Source organism: Pteropus medius, unplaced genomic scaffold (assembly GCF_902729225.1).
Source record: "Pteropus medius unplaced genomic scaffold, Ma_sr-lr_union100, whole genome shotgun sequence".
Lineage (NCBI taxonomy): Eukaryota > Metazoa > Chordata > Mammalia > Chiroptera > Pteropodidae > Pteropus > Pteropus medius.
This window is the reverse complement of record NW_024356249.1, coordinates 18,034,250-18,053,471: the sequence shown is the minus strand read 5'-3', so window position 1 is coordinate 18,053,471 and position 19,222 is coordinate 18,034,250. Positions and strand designations below refer to the sequence as shown.

Sequence of the window (19,222 nt, the reverse complement as noted above, 5' to 3'; positions counted from 1 at the left end):
ATACTTAAAAGAATTCCTGGAAAGTGGTGGAAAACCAGGCTTAACCATCAGGTGTCAGACAAAAAGCTAAAGAAGGAAGTGGTCCTTTAAGGGGCCCCTTGATGTTGAACTTGGGACTGGGTTTTAGGCTCTGAAAGACAACATAGCTGGTAGCCACTGGTGATTTTCTGATTTCGAATACTATTCAACTATTGCTAAGCCATCGATAAAGAAGGAAGCAGATGGAGTCACACTGTAGCTAGGGAAGCAACAGGAGTGGCATGCCTGGAAGAAACATGACAGTGCCTATAGCTGCCCAAAGAACGTCAACATCCTAAGGCCACAGGATGTACGCAGTGGTGGCTGGCCAGGGCTGTTTCCTGTGGTACTCATGTGGGGGGTGGGGGGGGGTGGGGGGAGGAGGGGTCTGTGTGCCAAGCAATGGTAGAGGTGCCATCAAAGACCAACACTGGGACAGGAAGTCCCCCAGAGACATGACAGAGAATATGCTAGAAAGTTCAGCTGAGGTTCTGCTTCTAGGCAGTGAGGCTATGAAGCCACAAGACTGCAGAGGCAAATTATTATTAAAAAAGAATTATTAAAGAATGATCTGTTCTCAATTGCACTTATGAGATGTACAAGCTTGGGGATATACAAATTGTACCTGTAATGAAAACATGTTGTCCAGATTTGCCTAGTTGTGGCCTGTTTCTCATATTTAAATTGAACATAGTAAATCCTTTCCATATGCATAGTCAGACCTTTTGACTATGAAATGACTGAGAAAATTTTTCTTCTGTTTTTGGTAATTTCTCCTCTTCTAGTTCTCTTATTTCTAAGGAACACCTATCATGCTTAAGTTCCCTTACTGTACTCTGTGAAGACATCTGTCCCCTTGTCACTATTATAACTCTGTCCTCTTCTACATTTGGGAAGAGCTCAAATTAGTCTCTTACAACAGCAGTCCCCAACCTTTATGGCACCAGTGACTGGTGCTCATATGAGAATCTAATGCCTGATGATCTGAGGTGGAGCTGAGGCAGTAATGCTGGTGCTGGGAAGTGGCTGCAAATACAGATGAAGCTTCGCTGGCTTGCCTGCTGCTCACCTCCTGCTGTGTGACCCGGGTCCTAACAGACCACAGATGGGTACCAGTCTGTGGCCTGGGGGTTAGGGACCCCTGTTTTACAACACTGAAAAGAACATCCACTATCTCACTTCTGCTCTTTATTGTCTCGAGTGCATTTTTAATGACGTCATTGCCTTTTTAGTTGTTCTTATAGTTCCTTACCTTGTCCATTCATCTCCTTTCCAACACTTTTAATCTTGGCCCGACCTCTACCATGGCTTTCTTGCTCTGCTTCCATAGTCTATCCCCTTGCATTCTCTAGAGAATGAACATAAGTTTCCACACTTTTTTTCCTGTTTTTTTTTTCTTCTAGTAATTCTTAAGGTGTGTTCTTCCGAATGTTTTCAGAATAATAACTTTGTTCTGTTCTGCAGTATTCTACCTAGGTATATGTTAACTTTGTATTAGTATTTATGGACTGGAGAAACCATAGAAAGAATTTTGCAGTAAAGCAGGATGTGTGGATCATCACTGGCTTCACTCACTGTCTGCTAGGATTTTACCTGAATCTCTGTCTTAGGTCATTGGGTGAGTGTCTATAGTTTCTAGTTAAACTCCAGGACCCAGCACTGGCTGCAGTGGGCTAAACTCCTGTTGTCCACCACAGCAGAAAAATGCATGAGATAAACTGCAATCCCAAGAAGCAGGATGCTCCTGCATCCCTCCCGCTGACAGTGCCCAGATGCAGCACAGTCTTCACCAAAGCCCATCAACTTCCTGTCCAGGTATTTCCAGGAGCTTTCATCTCTGAATGGGTGTGGAAGGACCTGTATTGACAGGGGTGGAGGAGAATATCATGGTGGTACAGCTGCAAAGAGCAGAATCTATGCAGTAAAGCACATATGCTCAATTTTCTAACTGGTGTAAATCTTACTTTTTTGAATATTAGTAACATGGTAATAAGAAGGATAAGAAAAGTATTTTCCTATTTAATTTCTGGCAAGCCTCCAATAAGTGGGTCTAACATTCTCTTGCCCCAAAATGCAGTGGAATTTTTTTCTAGATTCTTACCAAAGGGATACGTCAGTTCTACTTTTCTCTGTTATTATGAAGTTTTCTTACTTTTCAAAAGTACTTCAGTGGGAAATTGTGTGTTAGGTACTGCTAGCTTGGTGCAATTTTAAACCAGAAGTCTTGAGATCTCCAAATTAATCCCAAACTGCCATGACTTATTGGTAGAAACTCTCTAACAGGGAATGGATTGTTTCACATAAGTGAAACAGAATACGAATTTTCAAGATTTACTGAATATTCTACCCATGAGATTTTCAAGTAGCACTGCTATTTAATCTTGTCTCACTTCTGAAAACAAAAGTGCTATTCTTTACAGCCACCCTGTCAAACTGGCTATGCTTTCTTAAGATTGATTTTGAAATCATATAACAGTAAGAGACCAGCTTCATCGATGAGCTATCTTCAATTTCAACACCCCATTTGTTCTCAGATTGTAGGTTTTTAAAAAATACAGGCAGGAAATATTCAATTTAAAATTTCATTGCAAAGGCCATTCACTAGCAGTAAGCATTGTGTGTTCATATAGTCTAATATCTTTTGTGGAAAATGGTAATATATATGTAAGTGAACTAAATAGTAAATAAAGAAGAAAACAAATGTATAGATTTTCAGACTATTCATACATTCTAATGCACTCATTCTATTAGTAGGTTTCTCCTCATTTCAGATATTATCAATTTTTGTTTATGATACTTTGTTCTATCTAGTCAAATGATATAGTTGTGTTGGTTACCATTTAAATTCTGAATCAAAAAAAAATTAATTATTGGGAGCCTGTTGCTCTGCTGAGACTGGCACAAACATGCAAAGTTATGCAAAAAAAAATATATTTATCTATTCCAGTGTTATCATATTACATTTCTCCAAATACACGAGATCTGAGGCATAATAAATATACATGCTCCATGCTTCCAGCAGAGGGCTCTGAAGTTAGATAGATACATAGATAGGTAGGGATGGACATACAGACAGGTAAGCAGAGTTTTAGGGCCAGAAGTAAATATTTTAAGTGTGTTAAAAGGAAATCTGTTCTTTGAAAAAGAAAATCAAACAACTTCTAAAAGGTGAACTGTAGTTGTCAGAATTATCCTCTAAGTGCACACTTACAGTGTGATATTTTTGCTTATTAGGAGAGGGACACTGGCCTTATTATCACAACTGGTACCAATCCCTTTTATTCCTGTGTCTTCAGAGCCTATTCAGGAAGTTCTTATCACATGTCAATTAGCGCTTTGTGAGGCAAATGAATTCAGGATTCAAAGGGAACAATGACCTTAACGAAGGCCCAGCTATCCCTTAATTTTTTTCCCTCCACAGTGTTTTTCTGCAAAATGGAGTTTAGAGAGGAGCTGTCGTCTTCACTGTGGTCAACGTGGCACCTGTAATGAGTTTTCAGACTTGTGGCATTATTTTAAAGCAATAAACTTCACCTTTTATTTGGAGTTTCATTTGTCAAGAGTCTGAGGAAAAGCTTCTACTGTCCTGAGAGTTTTAGGCCAGGTTGCACTGAGATGATGAACTCAAAAGAGAATGAAAAATAAAAGGTCTTTACCAAGCCAATAAAATTGGGATGGCTATAGCTTAAAGTGTCATGTTATAGCAAGGACTTTCATTCTGATGTCTTCTGACATTCAATTTTAAAGTACTAATTTATATATGACTTTAGAGGCACAGATAATAGTTACTGTCAATTTTTTCACAAAAAATCCCATAAACAACACTGGCACATCCAGCATCGGGGAAGACACAAAACTGGAGTTCTTCACGTTAAAAAGGGTTTTAAGCATTTGCTGAGGTCCCTCTTAATAGGTAGGTATAATAATAAAACTCAAGAGGAATTATAGGTCACATACAGAGAAAGACACACACACTGTTTTTAAAAATTACCTTACTGAAACTGTAAAAGCCAAGATCAGATTTGATTACTAACTTCAAATAAAGGTAGGCCTTCATTCATTAATACAGACATAACAACGTGGGTATCATAGCTATTAAAAAAATTAAACTATAAGATATAACTTTGGGACACACCCCCCCTTGTCACCCAGCCTCTTGCACTGATGAACTCTCGCTGCTCCAGACCTCCTCTGCGCTAACACATGTCCTACTGGCCAAGTTCTTCTTCTACTGCAGCTAGAAGAGCTGAAAGGTCCACTGGTGTTGGAGCCTCCTCTTCCTCATACCTGGGAACCCGCCTCCTCCTTCCACTGCGACCTTCCCCAGCCTCGCTCTTCCACGCTTTGAAAAAGATCAGGCTATACCTGGTCATCTGCTAAAGAAGCTAATGGAGCTCTGGTGGGCCATCTTAGATAGCCATCATTTATGACATTTTTATGGGAACGTAGCAGACTTATTTGAGGAATGTATAAAGAATAAGAAAAATCTCCTAGCAAGGATTTTTGTGATTAGCATGGCACATATCGGAGTGGACAGACAATAGATAGAAGAACCTCAAGAATTATATCCTGGGGGATTCAGAGTACTACATTTTAAAATAGGGCTCAGATTAGGGCAACCTATTTAAGTATTTTTCTAAAATAATATTCATAGTCACTGAATTATTAAAATAAAGTTATGAATAAGCTAATAAAAATTGCAAACTGATAGAAAAGTTTGTTAATGCAAAAAGTTCAACTATCGTTATTAGTGACTGAAAACTCAAATTTAAGTTAAATGTTTCCTTATTAACTGAAGAATGGAGATTTAAATTTTACTTGTATTATTTTAAATATTCAATGAGAATATTTAAAAGCTACATCATTTTTAAAAAGCCCGATTTAAAGTCCTCACTCCATGTGGTTTTTAAGGGCTTTAATACATGCATTTATACAATACATTTGCACACAGTAAAAACTGGTTACTGCAATTCTTTTTTTAACCAGTAAGTTAAAAACTAGTATAAACTGATTACATGCATGAAAATGGAACACAGGCTTGGTTCAACTCTAGCTTCCACCACTTACTTGCCAAGGACCTTGGGCAAATTACTATTGAGTCTTGGTTTATTCACCTGTAACATGAGAGTCACTGGTTAAGTAACTCACAGAATAATTAAATGACAAAATCTCTATACTTAGAGCAGAGCCTAACATATAAAAATACTCAATAAAAGTCAGATATTAGTAGGTTTGCATATATTACATAGATTGTCAACAATTCAAAAACACATCAGCATGCCTATAATTATTGTGGCACTAAGTACATATGTTACTCTCTGGCCAAATCCTACCAGTTGCTTCCTATTGTACCTGGAATAAAATTTAAAAGCCCTTGCCATGGTCCTGCATGATCTAGTTTCTGGTTATCTCTCAGAAATCAGTGCCAGTCTAGATACTTTGGTACCTGCCATTCCCTCTGCTTTAAATACCCTCCATAAGAATACTGCCTTCACTTCATCTTCTGTTCGCATCACCACAGTAAGTTCTTCCCTACCAGCTCCATCCCAAAGCTCTTTCTGCCATCCTTTCCACTAGCTCTTTCTCCCCTTATCTGCTTTATTCTTCGTTATACTTATAATTAGTGCCGGCCTCACGTTACATGTATTTATTCATTTCATTTTCATCTGTCTTCCTCACTAGAATAAAAGCTCCACGCATTTAGGGAGTACATCTTATTTATACATAGCTATACCCTATGTTCCTAAAACTGCCTGCATATAAGAGGCTCTCAATAAACAGTTGTCAAAAAACTGAATTAAATAACTAAACAAGATACACAAATGCATAATACCTGGTCTATATCCTTAAGGGGTTTATAATCTTGTATGAAAGAAGAAACATTGATAACCATTATAATATATTATTATCTCAGTCACTCTAAATTTTGAAGTGATTGCTAAAATGAGTGCTAATTTTTTCTTCACTCAAAAGTTAATTGTTGGATTAAAAAAGCCCTTTGTGTACACTCATTACATGGGAACTAAGGCTAACACCAATGTTAATTTAATCTCTGGTATGTTCGTCATTGGTAGTCAAACTATGTCCTGTGCCTTAGAAGGCACACACATAAGTGCACTTGGTATATTCTATATATAATGTGACTAGTAGACATTTCATTTGACAGATCTACTCAGCAAAAGCTAATATACAGTTGTTATTTGGTTGTGATACCTTTATTTATTTTATCATCTAAACTGGTGAATGATAAGCTCTAAGCCAGAACCTCGCCTTGTACAGAGAAACTGAGAAGGGGGAGGAAGGCAAGAAAGTGGTTTCAGAAAGTGACTCTACTGAGAGCCTGAGGCTCACATTCCTGAAAACCAGTTGGTCACACAACTTCAACCTTCACTTAAGCAAAGGAATGAGATCTTCCCATTTTTATAAAACCCTCAGGCTTACTTTGATGCATGAAAGAAAAAAGAGCAAAGAGCAAAGAAAAAAAGTAAAAGTATCAAATTTAGAAGATACCATCTCTCCCAAATTGTAAGGCCTTTGAATGTTTCTATGCTTCTGTGGCTGCCTTTACACAGGTCAATCCCGACTTTGAGCCCAGGCAGACTACCCGGGGAAGGCTTTTCAATACTTCCTTTCATCAGGGACAAAGACATCAATTCATAGTTAATGGAAACAACTTTCATTAAGGGTCACAGTCAAACCCATTCATTTTTTAAAAAATTATCCAAATTAAAGCAGTAAACTAAATGATTGTTTACTTAATATTTCACACCATCAGTATTAATTTTAGGTAGGTCTCACACACACAGACACACACAGGTATCAGGGAATACACAATCCTGGCTTTATCACTCACTAACTATATAGGCTTGTAGCTATTTTCTCTCTGTTTCCTCATTTATAAAATAGGAGATACTGTCTACCTCACAGGGATGTTTTGAGGAATAAATTAGACATGCACAAACACTTTGCTTATAGCCTGGCATGCATAAGGACTGGACAAATGCAAAGTATTACTTTAATCCATTTTGTACTGAGAATTTGCTACTTTCTCTTGATAATCATACTCCCCACTTCTTCCTTTTAGTAACGGAACTGCCTAGTATTAGCATAGTAGGGTCACCTGGCAAAAGATCACACTTGCCAGCCATGGGTGGACATGTGTCTATATTCCCGTGGGACATGGTAAGAATGATGTATGTGACTTCCCTGAAAGGAAGCGGCTTACCCTCCAGGCTCTCTTCCCTCAGGCCACAATCTGGATGTGGACCAAGCCCACATAAGCAAGACCCCAGGGAACAGTGGAGCCCTGAGAGAGAAGGTACACTGGCATAGCCCTGCCCCTCCACCCTCCATGGCTCTCTCACCAGCTGGGGCTTCTATATGTGAGAAAAATAACTTCCATACTGTTTAAGATATAATTTTTTGGTTTCTGTTAAAGTGACCAAATTAATACTCTGTAGCAAGGCATTTTAATACTTATAGCTGTTTTCTTCCATATTTATGTCGAGTCCTTGTTAGGAGAAGACAACCCCCTCCTGCCCAAACTGTAACACTCAAAAGTCACAGGTAGTCTCCAGGTCCAAGCAATGGACACCTGGATAACAGTGACAGAAATCCAGAACTAAGTGAGCAGCAGCCTTCCACAGGGGCAGGGGAGGAGACTGCTGGAGAAGGTAATGGGGTGAGAGCAGGGGGTGGGTGGAGACTCGCACTCCTCTAAATGTAACAATGTGCCAGTGCCAGGGACAGGAGTGTAAGACTCCACTCCCAGCGTCCACCTACCAGCCTGAGGTAGTTCTGCAGCATCTGGAGGGGGATCATAGATGCGTAAGTCACACTACTGAGGCAGCCTTCTTGAGGACCTGTAGGAAAGAAATACACAGAAAGTAAAAACATAGATGACCAAAACACAACTGTATCTATCATAAAAGATATAAGGTGTTTGTCGAGCTATATAGGCAGACCTGACACTTGGTCAAGAAGCACCAGTGTGCCTTTACCATAGTGAAAATATTGCAATACGTTGTACTGGCTGGTAAACAGCCACTGCTCCTGGCCTCCCAAGAGCTCCACAGCTGCCCCTTCCTCCCCGGGGAAGCCCACCCACATCTCGTCAGTCATCCAGGTCTCCGATCTCAGCTCCAACATGGTAGCTGGTATCTGCTCTATCACTGGATTCAATATTTTACTGTTTATAAGAAAACATTATTGGAGATAGTTCCAATCCTCAGAAAGTTCTAGCTTTGGCCATCATCAATGCAATCAAGGTCTGGGTTCTCCCTTTAGGTCCATTCTCCAAATCCCCCAGCCACCCAAGTTCTGCTATACTTTCAATACATTGTTTGAACGGAAAGGAATTTTCTAGGATGGTCTCAAAATTTTTTTTTTTTAAGATTCCATTCCTAAGTATGGGAAATACATGATGAAATCAGTAGCCTTTTAGAGTTAAGGGCTGAGAAACAGAATTCCTATAGCACTTACTAGCTGTATGACCTTAGACAAAAAAAAAAAAAATCAGACTCCCTGAGCCTTAGTTTTCTGTACATAAAATGACATAAATCATTGGGCTGTTATAAGGATTAAATTTATACTTGTAATGTGCTGTAAACAACAGGGACTAGCACATAGTAGGTTCTCACTGAATATTAGCTTGTACCATTATAATATTAATCATATACTGCACTTGACAGTAACGAAAGATACTTCTTTTAACATCATTTCTGTTGCTCTCTCATTGGCACATCAGTTTGGCCTCTGATTTGTTCCTAATGAGAGATGCAATCAAAATCACGGGAATCAACAATCAAGACAGACATCTCTATAGGTGTCAAAAACATGGCTTTTGAGAGATTTCCTCTCCTTAATCAAGGTTCCAACAAACACCTAATTATTTAGTAATGGGAGTCATATATGATGCATGGCTGGAGGAAGCGGGACAAAAACATACAGGTTTAAGAAATGGTACTTCAAAACAATCATGAAGCAAACACTCTGTCAACATTACCTCAGTTTGGAACATCTTTACCTGACAAAAGAACAGTGACCTGCTCTGCTTTATTCTTCTTCATAAAGTCCCATGGGGACTGGGTGAAGCTCTGACCTATTGACCATGGCACCTTTCCTAGTTCAAAAAAAAATGAAATGAAAAATGTCAAGAGAAGATTAAAAGTAATTTTTCTTATAAGGGGCAATGCACGATCTTCTCTGTCAGATTCTAAGGAGCTTAAACTGTCAAAAGCACAGACAGAATTTGTGAAGGGTCACACAGGATGAACTCACTATTGTTGCTGAAGGTCAAGAGGAAGACCTTCAAACTACAGGCTTCTCTAAAGCTGTCCTGAGGAGGGGCTGAGAGAAACCTGGAGAGTACAAATACAACTAAATATTTCTAAGGTTAAGTTTTTAAGAGCAAAGCTGATCATATCCTCCGTGATCCTGTAGGGCTTGGTTCACAAAAGCCAAGCACTTTGGATGAGACAACAAGCCCTTTATGATTTGGTCTCTGTCTCCCTTTCCAGCAAATATTCAGATTCAAGAAAAACAAAAACAAAAACAAAAAACAAATAACTTCAAGTGTTCAGTGTAAGGCAAGTTTTTTGCAGTCTGGGCTCTCTGCTTGCTCTTACTCAGAAAGGGTTCCACTTGATAAGGTGCCTTCTCTAGGGAGGGGTTAGCAATACAAACTCATTTTCATCTTTGCCCTTCCACAGATCAATTCCTAAATACCTATTCTCGGCATGCCCCCACCACGCATGCACGCCCCACTTGCAACTGTGTTATCTATTGGCCTGGGGTTCTTTTCATCTAGTTTATCAATACAGTAAAATCACTTGTTATCCATATATTAATAGCAATAATAATGAATAATAATGTAGTTATCGATTAACAAGTGGCTACAGCAGGAACTAAACTAAGCCCTGTACCCACAAAACTCAATGGTTTTAGATCTAAGATGCTACTAGAATGCCCCACCCTCGTTGATGGGCATGGACACTGGAACCATCAAGCCTCAGAGCCTGTTGCTCACAGAGGTAAAGCCGGTGGTAGTGCATACTCATTTGTTTTTGGCGGTTTCCAGATTAGCTGGATGAGGGTTAATGGTGCAGGGCTGTGTCCTTCAAAACATGGCTGTGCTGACTTCATTTATCAGATCCTGGGCCAAACCACACCCTGAACCACACTCCATTGTCTGGGCAAAATGGAATCCTGAGAGCCATTTAGGACTTCCTTTCTTAATGAAATTATTCAATTACCTAATAGTTCTTCCAAAATAAATATGGTAATTTTAATGATCATGCCATAGATCTATAAAATTAAGGTGTTGTGAATAATTTGCTTTAAAATCTAGTGGTAATATATGTTTTGAAAGTGAATTGGCATATGTGAGAGAAGAGAAGAAAACACTCTCTACTATAAGCCGATATATTAATAGCACGGTAAAGCCCACCCTTCCTTAACTGGGGCCATGCTTTTGCAACATGGTGCTATTCAAAGCACATAGCACAAGTACAAATTTGGAGCTGTGTTCAGAACTTGCGCATTAGCAAGCAGCTGCAGTGTGGTTAGTTTCTTGCATTTATCTAGAATAGCAAGCACAATCACAAAGCCTCATCAAGGGCTTTCATGTTCTTTACTCTCTGAGTATTATCTGAGGCATAAAAGCATTTTTATACTAAAAGGCAACATTATGCAATGGATGCATTGTGAATATGCAAGTTTTTCAGAACCAGCAGCTGCCACATGTGAGCTCTGAATGTGTTTAATCAGTGAACTAAGTCTCAGGTTATAAAGCCCATAAACATAACCCCAGAAATTTAGCTTTCTCTTCATCGCAGGACTGCTGATACCTAGCATGATGGATCGCACGCTGCTTGCACCAAGGCCAATACTGGAGTCCGTGGTGTTATTAAACGTCACATCTTCCAAACTCCACCATCCATCAGAAGAGATGGCTTGGAAATGATTTGTCAGAGCTTGACTCACTGCTTTTGAAAAATCATCCCATGATGTCTGTTTGCGGATATTTAAAGCACATATTGTGTTTTCACATTCCAAGTCATCGGAACCATAGTTGCCTGGTTGAATTTCACCCACCGAAATCCTTAAGGGTATTTTAAGAGCATCTGTTGGAAGAATAAGAGAATTAGAAGTGTAAAAAAAAATCCTGATAGAAAAAACAGCAAAACTATTATATAAAATAAGCAGATATGAACATTTTAAAAACAATTCAAAGTGTGGCTATCATATTTCTTTAAATAACATTAATTCAATGTTCTTATACTACAGTAAACTTTGGCTTTACATTTCCTCACATTTCTTTAGAACCACATTGCTTGCTTGAACTGTTTATCTTTCCTCGTATCTTTGGCCTTTTCTACTTCGTTGACTCTTTCCCTTCAGTAAAATTCTCAAGTTCTTTAAAAAATCTGAGACCCTGAATTCTCCATATTGCCCTTTCTCATCTTCATTGATAATGTCAACAAAAAGGCACGTTATAGAACCTTGACATATATAAAAGAAGCCCTAGGCATGAGCCTACAGGGGCTGGGCAGGGCTGCTGAGGACAGGACATTGTGGACATCACCCACAGTGGCAGGTAACAGACACACAGCTGTATAGGTCAGTGTGCTCACGATAGTGGTTTCAGAGTCACACAACCTTGCTCTGAGCCTCAGGGTCAGCCTTCTATTAGCTCTGTGTACTTGCTAAATTGCTATGATCCCTCTATACCTCAACTACTTCTATAAAATGGAAGGAATATTCAATCGAGTTGTTATGAAAAGTCAGTGAACTCATGTTTGGAATGGATTTAACACACTGTTACATGGTAAGTACTAGTAAGAATTTTATAAATGGCAAACAATGCAGTAGAAGCTTGTAAAATGATCTTTCCAACCTGTCTGTGACAGCAAATGACAGATGCCCCACTGAGGTGGGAAGCATCCTCATGCACTTCTGTTCTTATGAACTGAATTATATGCTTATCAAGAGTCTCTTATGGTTATTCCCAAATATTCTATGTCTGTTAACTCATTACTACAATTAAATTAAATATTCTATAAACTGATGAAATTAGTTACTATTCTTATGAAAACTATGTTGAACACTTTTTAGAGAGACTAAATAAAGGGGTTGCTAATGAGGCACTGATGAGACTATTACATAAAATTAGAAAAAAATTTATCTCTAGACAGATACTGTCTTTAGTTTGCTTCCCGAATATGTTTAAATCTTCAAACACTAGAAATCATAGATTTCATAAGTCATTAAAGATGTGGATTGTTCAAACAGGAAGGGTATATGGAACTTCAATCAGTAGAACCAAACTAAAATGAAGACTTCCACCTAGAAGTGGGTGAAAGAATTACTTTGTGTTTTAAAATGTTTAAAAATGCATACTTTTATGTATCCCCTTCTTAAACAAACTTTTCCCAACTAACTAGTGGATTATTTTATTTCCTGGCAATTCTCAGTCCTCGTCTTACTCATCACCAGCGTCTAGCACAACTGATGTCTCTGCTCTCTTCACTCCTACTGGATTTCCTCCTATCTCACTGGTCACTCGTCAATGCTGTTCCTTTGCTGGTCTCAGATTTCTTAATAATAGAGTGCTGCAAAGCTCATTTCTCTTATTCTTTCTACTTATGTTCACTTCCTTAGTGATCTCATCTAGTGCCATGACTTTAAATATCATCTATAGACTGCAGACTCTCAGATTTACATATGCAGCTCATATTCATCTCAAGAATTTTTGCTGACTTGACGTCTCCACATAGTCCTAACAGACATCTCAAACTCATACACTCAAAACCGAACTCCTGATCTTCACTAGCAAAATCTGCTTTACCCACAACCCTCCCCTTGACAGGTAACAGCAACTCCATCCTGCCTGTTGCTCAGGCCGAACACCTGGAGGTATCCACAAATCCCCTTTTTCTCACACTTCACTTTCAATCCATCAGGAAGTTCTGTTGGCTCTACCTTCAGCTATATCCAGAATGAAACCACTCGTCACACTTTACTGGCTATAATCCTAGATTCAGCCAGCATTATTGTCTTTTACCTGGATTACTATATTAATGACCTAACAAATCCCCTGCTTCTACCTGTGACTTCTTACAGCCTATGTTCAACAAAGCAGCCACTAAGACTCTTAAAATATACAACAGATCCTGTCACTCTCCTCCACTCAAACACTGACATGGCTCCTCCAAGTCCCTCCGATGGCTACAAATCCCAAAAAGATTGTTCCCCTACACATCCCATGCTGGAACTTCTCTGACATGTATTCCTACTTCTCTCCCCTCGCTCATTAACCCAGTCACCCTGCCCTCCTTGCAAGTCCTCAGACACACCAGCTGTGCCCCTGCCTCAGGGCCTCTGTCCACTTGATGTTCTGCCTGGAAAGCTCTAACCTGAGATATCTATGTAGCTGCCCTCCTCACCTCCTGCAAGGGTTTGCTTAGATGTCTTATCAGTGAGACTACCTTGTCCATCATTTTAAAAACAGAAACTCTTAAACCTATTTTAAAAACTCCCACTCCCAATCCCCCTTAGTCTTTTCCATAGTACATATTACCATCTCATATGCCATGGAATTAATTATTTCTTATGTTTATTGTTCATTTTGTTTCTTAATATTAGAATATTAAGTTGAATTTACTGATACAGCTGGCTGATTGAATGGATTGGATGATAATCCCGATAAGAAGTCATACTATTTTATATAATCTAGCACTCCATATTCATAAATCCACAAGTGAACCTTTCATAAAATGTGCTGAGTAGCATATATTCCTAGAGCTGGAAGGAACTGAGAAGGTGACCGATTATCTTCACAGACAGGCAGGCAACCAGACGTAGAGAGGAAAAAACGACCTATCTAGGTTCCTACAACCAGCTAATGGCCAAGTATCCAGTCGTGACTTCTTACATCCTGCTATTCTCAAGTCCACAGAGACAACCCATGTCAGAAGAAAAGAGCAGTAATTACTTAGAATGCTATCCTCGGTCAGTAAAATACAAGGAAGATTTCGCGTTATTTGAATAGCAATTCTGCAAAAAGCCATTCTAAATGGAAAAAATAACTAGATTTATAATCAATAGTTTTTTGTTGTTTGTTTGTTTGTTGTGTGTGTGTGTGTGTGTGTGTGTGTGTGTGTGTGTGTGTGTATTAATAGCCAGAATTCAAAGAAGGCTAAGAAGAGAATGAAAAAACTGTAGTTGTATTAATATTTTTTCCCTTCGTCTCAGAGGCCCACGCATTGTGGATGAGGGATGAACAGTGAAACTGTGAAAGGCACTCACTCAGATTCTCCAGCAGGTGCTTGCAGTCGTCTGTGGCGACATCATGTGCAGTCCGATCACACTTATCTCTCTTTTCAGGCTCCAGCCCTGCATGTCTACACAAGATTTCTAGGCAGTTCTGCAAAGACAAGAGCTGTATTACATCACCTCCAAATTAATAAACTTTGAGCTAAAACCCAAAGGGAAAAGTCAGTGGCCTATAGCAAGCAAATCAGGAATTCTCAACTAGAAATCTTACTTCAATTCCAGCAACCCAAAGGAACAGATTATTTTAAACAAGTTTCAAATTGAAAGGCTAAGAGGGCTTCATTTAAATGCGAATCATAGGGTCAAAACTGCTCCACAGAACCTCCCAGGTTTCAGGAGAAAAATATTAGCTTACTAAGGACTCAGTTTGCAGAGTGACATTAGGAAAGAAATTGACTTCAATATCCTTTTATGGTAACCTGGCATATAAAGCACAAAGACTTTTGCTACAAGTAGATGTTACTTGCTTTCTTCTAGACTATGAACTTCTTTCCTGTTCATGTAAAATGCAGGAAAACATTTTAACAATTCTGTCCCAGAGTCCTCATAAGCACTTTTATACTTGAGATATTACGCTGTCCTGTTTTTTTTAATTTAAAATATATAAAGACCATATGGGGGGTTGATTTTTAGAAAAACATTCCCAATACATTAAAGTTAAGTTCTCTCTCTTTTCCAGCTTTATCCTTCTTCTGTGCTGTTTAAGGAAATCTTCACTTAAAAAATAGTAATAACCTATGAACTGAAAAGTCTTATTTTCCAAAAAAAATTTCAAACCAAAGTAGAAATAAAACAGTATACAGGCAAACATTTTCTAATAAATAATTGCCCGGTATGATATTATATCAGGATATTTACTGAAGAACTCTGTTATATCTACTTTGACCTCTATAGGATTTGTTTACTGATTTTCCACAAGAACAAACACAAAACTGGATAGAGCAGAAACCAAAGGAACTAACAATCCAAATAAGCAATGTCCTTTTCATCAACTCTCCAAAGACAAACGCGCGTGCATGACCACACGTGCCCGCACACACACACAGAGGCTTTAGGCTGACCTTCACTTCTGACAACATAGCAAACTAGGCAGTCGGACAGCCTTCCCCACCATTGCTACAAAATACCCTTTTCCTGTTTGGCAAAACATAGTTTTTTTTTTTTTATGTAAATATTTTATTGAAGTATAATATCCACATAGAAAAGTACACAAATAAGTATACAGCTTGAAGAATGTTGTGTAAGGAGCACTTTGGAAGCCTCCGTTTCTATCACTACCCATCCCTACTCCCCCACAGGTATGTGCTACTCTGATTTCTAATCAGAGTAGAAATCTGCTCTGAGTTTTAATCAGAGACTGGTGAGCCTGTTTAAGAACTTTATATCGATGGAATCACACTGCAGGTACGCTTTTCTATTTGGCTTCTTTCGTTAAACATAAAGTCTATAAAATTCATCCATGTGTTGGGTGCAGTCGCAGTTCATCTTTTTTGGTTTGTTCTTTTTCAAATTACTGTGGCGTATCCCATGATGTAAATACACCACAATTTATTCATCTATTCTCTTGTTGATGGATATTTGTGTTCTATTACGAGCGTTCTGGTACAGGTCCTTTGGGGTACATGTGTAGTTACTTCTGTTGAGTACACGTACCAGAGCTGGCCCGCTGGGTCCCAGGGTGTGCACATGTTCTACCAGTATATACTGTAAAGGGCTTTCAAAAGAGACTATACCAATCTGCAGTCCCACCAGGAGAACGTGTGAGTTCCAGGAGTTTCAAATTGTCCCCAAAACATACTTTAAATATAACCATAGGTTTACAAGGAAGTACAGGAAATCCCTAAGGGCCAGAAAGAAAAACAAAGAGAAAGCTGAAACCACCAATTAAGTGAAATTTGAACAGGAAGCCAGTGCTGGTTTGAAGGCAAAGCTGACATAGACTCATTTCGGATGCTGTGGGGATGGGAGACCAGGCCTTGGGACCCACAAAATGGAGGAGCTGAACCTGAAACAGAGGACTCCTGGGAAAAGAAATGTGCCTGCCTGCAAAGGGAATCTGCAGGACAGCTGCTGCTCACCGCCCCTGCTCAGGTTAGAGGGGTCGCCTCTATAATTGAAATCAAAATCTGGCTTTCGTGGGTCTGGGATTCAGATTTAAATCACTAAGCCCACAAATTAACTGAAAGCAAAGTCAAATATATAAATAACAATTCTTATCAAATTGTTATTATTAATTTGTATAAAACTAGTAAATGCATAAAATAGTTAATGAGAAATTCAGAAATGCCGATTTAGAGATTAACTCTAATAAGAGTATTACGTAGAATGTAGTCTGAGCATTAAACTTTGTGAATTCCCAGGTAAGAGATAAAAACACTATATTATGTAAATTGGTACTTGCAGCAAAAGCAGGGAAGAGCCAAAACGAACCTGGATTACAATCCTGACAATATAATTTTTATTACACTTGGGTAGGTCAATGGACAATAACATAAGCAGTGGCTTTCTCTTTAAGGAAGCATGAAATGTCAGAAGAATAGCAGAATAACGCAAATCCAAATGCCCCTACCAGTTGTGGATTCTACAGTGCCGGGCTCAGTGGGGAAGAGAGATGAAAAGTTTAATCAACTGACACTTAACAACAACAGCTGCAATTATTTGAGTGCAGACTAAGTGCTAGGCACAGTCCCAACACTTTACAAGTACCTAGTGCTCATCCGTCCTCACGACTTTATGAAAGAGCTACAAAGCACCTCTGTGCCAGGCACTATGTTACAGCCGAGGGTTATTGATGAATAAGGTAACAGTTCTGATTCTCAGGGAGAAACGCAAAGTATAGTGAAGAGTTAGACATGGGGAAAATGTGCACAGAAAGGGGGCTGTTGAAATCATAAGTAAAGTTCTACTACATGGAGGTGGAGGAAAGAATCTAAGCTCCCTCCTTAATGCGTGGGATTGTGTGAAGAAAATAAATGCTGTGATGCCAGTTGCTGCTTCTGGAAATGGGTTTCCTCTGTATCCAAGTGATACAGAGTAAAGGGTCTAGATGAATGAGTTCAAGCCAAAGTCCTCTTAGTTACCATACAGATATTTCTGTAATAAGAGACTTAAAAAGCAGTGGCTTAGGCTTCAGCTTTCACTTCCATTCATATCCCATTTGTCAGGACTAAGGCAGGTGGCCATAGTTAGCTGCAATGGAGGATGGAGAAGGTAAGTCTTTATTTTGGGTGGTCATGGGCCCCACTGAAAACTGAAGGATCCATTATTCCAGAGGAAAGGTAGAAGAGATGTTAAAGACCCAGTGATCCATCTCTACTATGGTCCTTTAAGGAGAGCTGAGAAACAAAGTCCCAGTGCCAAAAGGACCAAGTAGAAACCAAAGACCTAGACCTAGACCTAGAGATAAATTAAAGTCAAAGCAGAGAGCTGAGAGTTTGAGATCAGGCAGAAGGAACAAAAGGAAAGCAGTCTGCAAATGCACGGGAGGTAAGATCCAGTGCAGGCGCTGGGAACCTGGGGTGTGGATATACCCACTGGCAGGGAAGATGCAGGCTGTTAAAACGGGAAATAATGGCATAAGCAAAAAAGGTAGATTTAGGGGTAAGTGACCAAAAATGCAGATGGCTGGATTCAGCTCTCAAGGGCTGAAAGCTGAAGAGTTTGGACACTTTTCTACAGGCATGAGGGCATGCTCAGGAGGAATGTGCTCAGTTCTGAAAACCAACTGGTACAACTAAAAGATGTATTGGAAAGGAAGAGGGTGACAGGAAGGAGGCCAGTTAAAAAAAGAACTGTGGTAATAGTCCATTTACTCACTGATTCAACAACCATTTAGTACAGAGGCTCTGCTGGGCTCAGCATATACAAAGATGGAAAAGTGATTTTTTTGGAGGCAGAAAGGGAGATAGGCATGCAAACAATTACAGTTTTAAAATACAAACTCTCTAAGTGAAGTGTGAAGAGGTACCCTGGGAATATCTAACTCCTGGAAGCCAAGACTGAAGCGGAGATGTTTTCCAGGCAGGGAAGGGTCAGGATAGAAGAAGAGGCCATTTGAGGTAATGGGAACAGCAGATGGAAAGGCAGGGAGAGAGGAGAGAGTGTAGGATTCTGCACGGCAGCCAGCAGTGCACAGTTAGAGCACAGAATGCATTACGGAAGAAGACAGACAGTGTGCCTGTGGATGCAGACTGAGGCCAGATCAGGAAGGGACCTGTCTCTCATGACGAAGTCACTTAGTGTGGAAGTGACAGAGCCTTGCAAAAACGTTAAGCAGGTAAATGACATGACCAAGTCCCCCTGTCAGAAAGGCTCCCCCCATGGCAGAGTAGAGGATCTAGAGAGGCTGGATGAGGAGACTGGTGGGGCCTGCACAAGTTCAGACAGATGATGAGGACTCCCCCAGGACAATGCTCCTGGGATGTGGTGGAGGCACCATAATCAAAATTCATTTATAAAAGAATGAAATGACTACGGCCATGCTACCCTAAACAAGCCCGATCCTGTCTGATCTTGGAAGTGAACGAAGGGAGGGAAGGGAGGGAGGGAGGGAGGGAGGGTTTTATCGATCAATTTAATTCATTACATTAGGAAGGTGGAGCAAGTAAAAACAAATGCCAGGTGATGGTTTTGGATTCAGAGAAGAACTAGAGATATGGCAGGGTGGCTAAGGAGCATAAACATGGGGGCCCAGGGAGGCACCCACTTGGAGCTGTTTGGTGGAAGCAAAAATGAATACGGTCATCAACACGGTTACCATGTGATTGTCTAAACTGGGACATTTTTATGAGTAAAAAGGCGGCATTCTTAATAATTACACTGGGTGACAGGCATCAACAAAGTCCGTATTGGGCAGACTGGGAAGTCTGCT

General features: G+C 39.7%; 1 protein-coding gene across 4 annotated transcripts in view; it reads right to left on the bottom strand.

Annotated features, from left to right (window-relative positions):
- CTTNBP2 (cortactin binding protein 2) overlaps positions 1–19,222 on the bottom strand; it is a 129,573-nt gene that overhangs the window by 29,667 nt on the left and 80,684 nt on the right. For all 4 annotated transcript variants that reach the window (XM_039860625.1, XM_039860627.1, XM_039860628.1 and 1 more), the window contains 4 exons: positions 14,326–14,443; positions 10,866–11,141; positions 9,044–9,139; positions 7,801–7,880 (listed from right to left, as the gene is read on the bottom strand). In XM_039860625.1, coding sequence (XP_039716559.1) covers positions 7,801–7,880; positions 9,044–9,139; positions 10,866–11,141; positions 14,326–14,443 — 570 coding nt within the window. The remainder of the gene's footprint in view (positions 1–7,800; positions 7,881–9,043; positions 9,140–10,865; positions 11,142–14,325; positions 14,444–19,222) is intronic.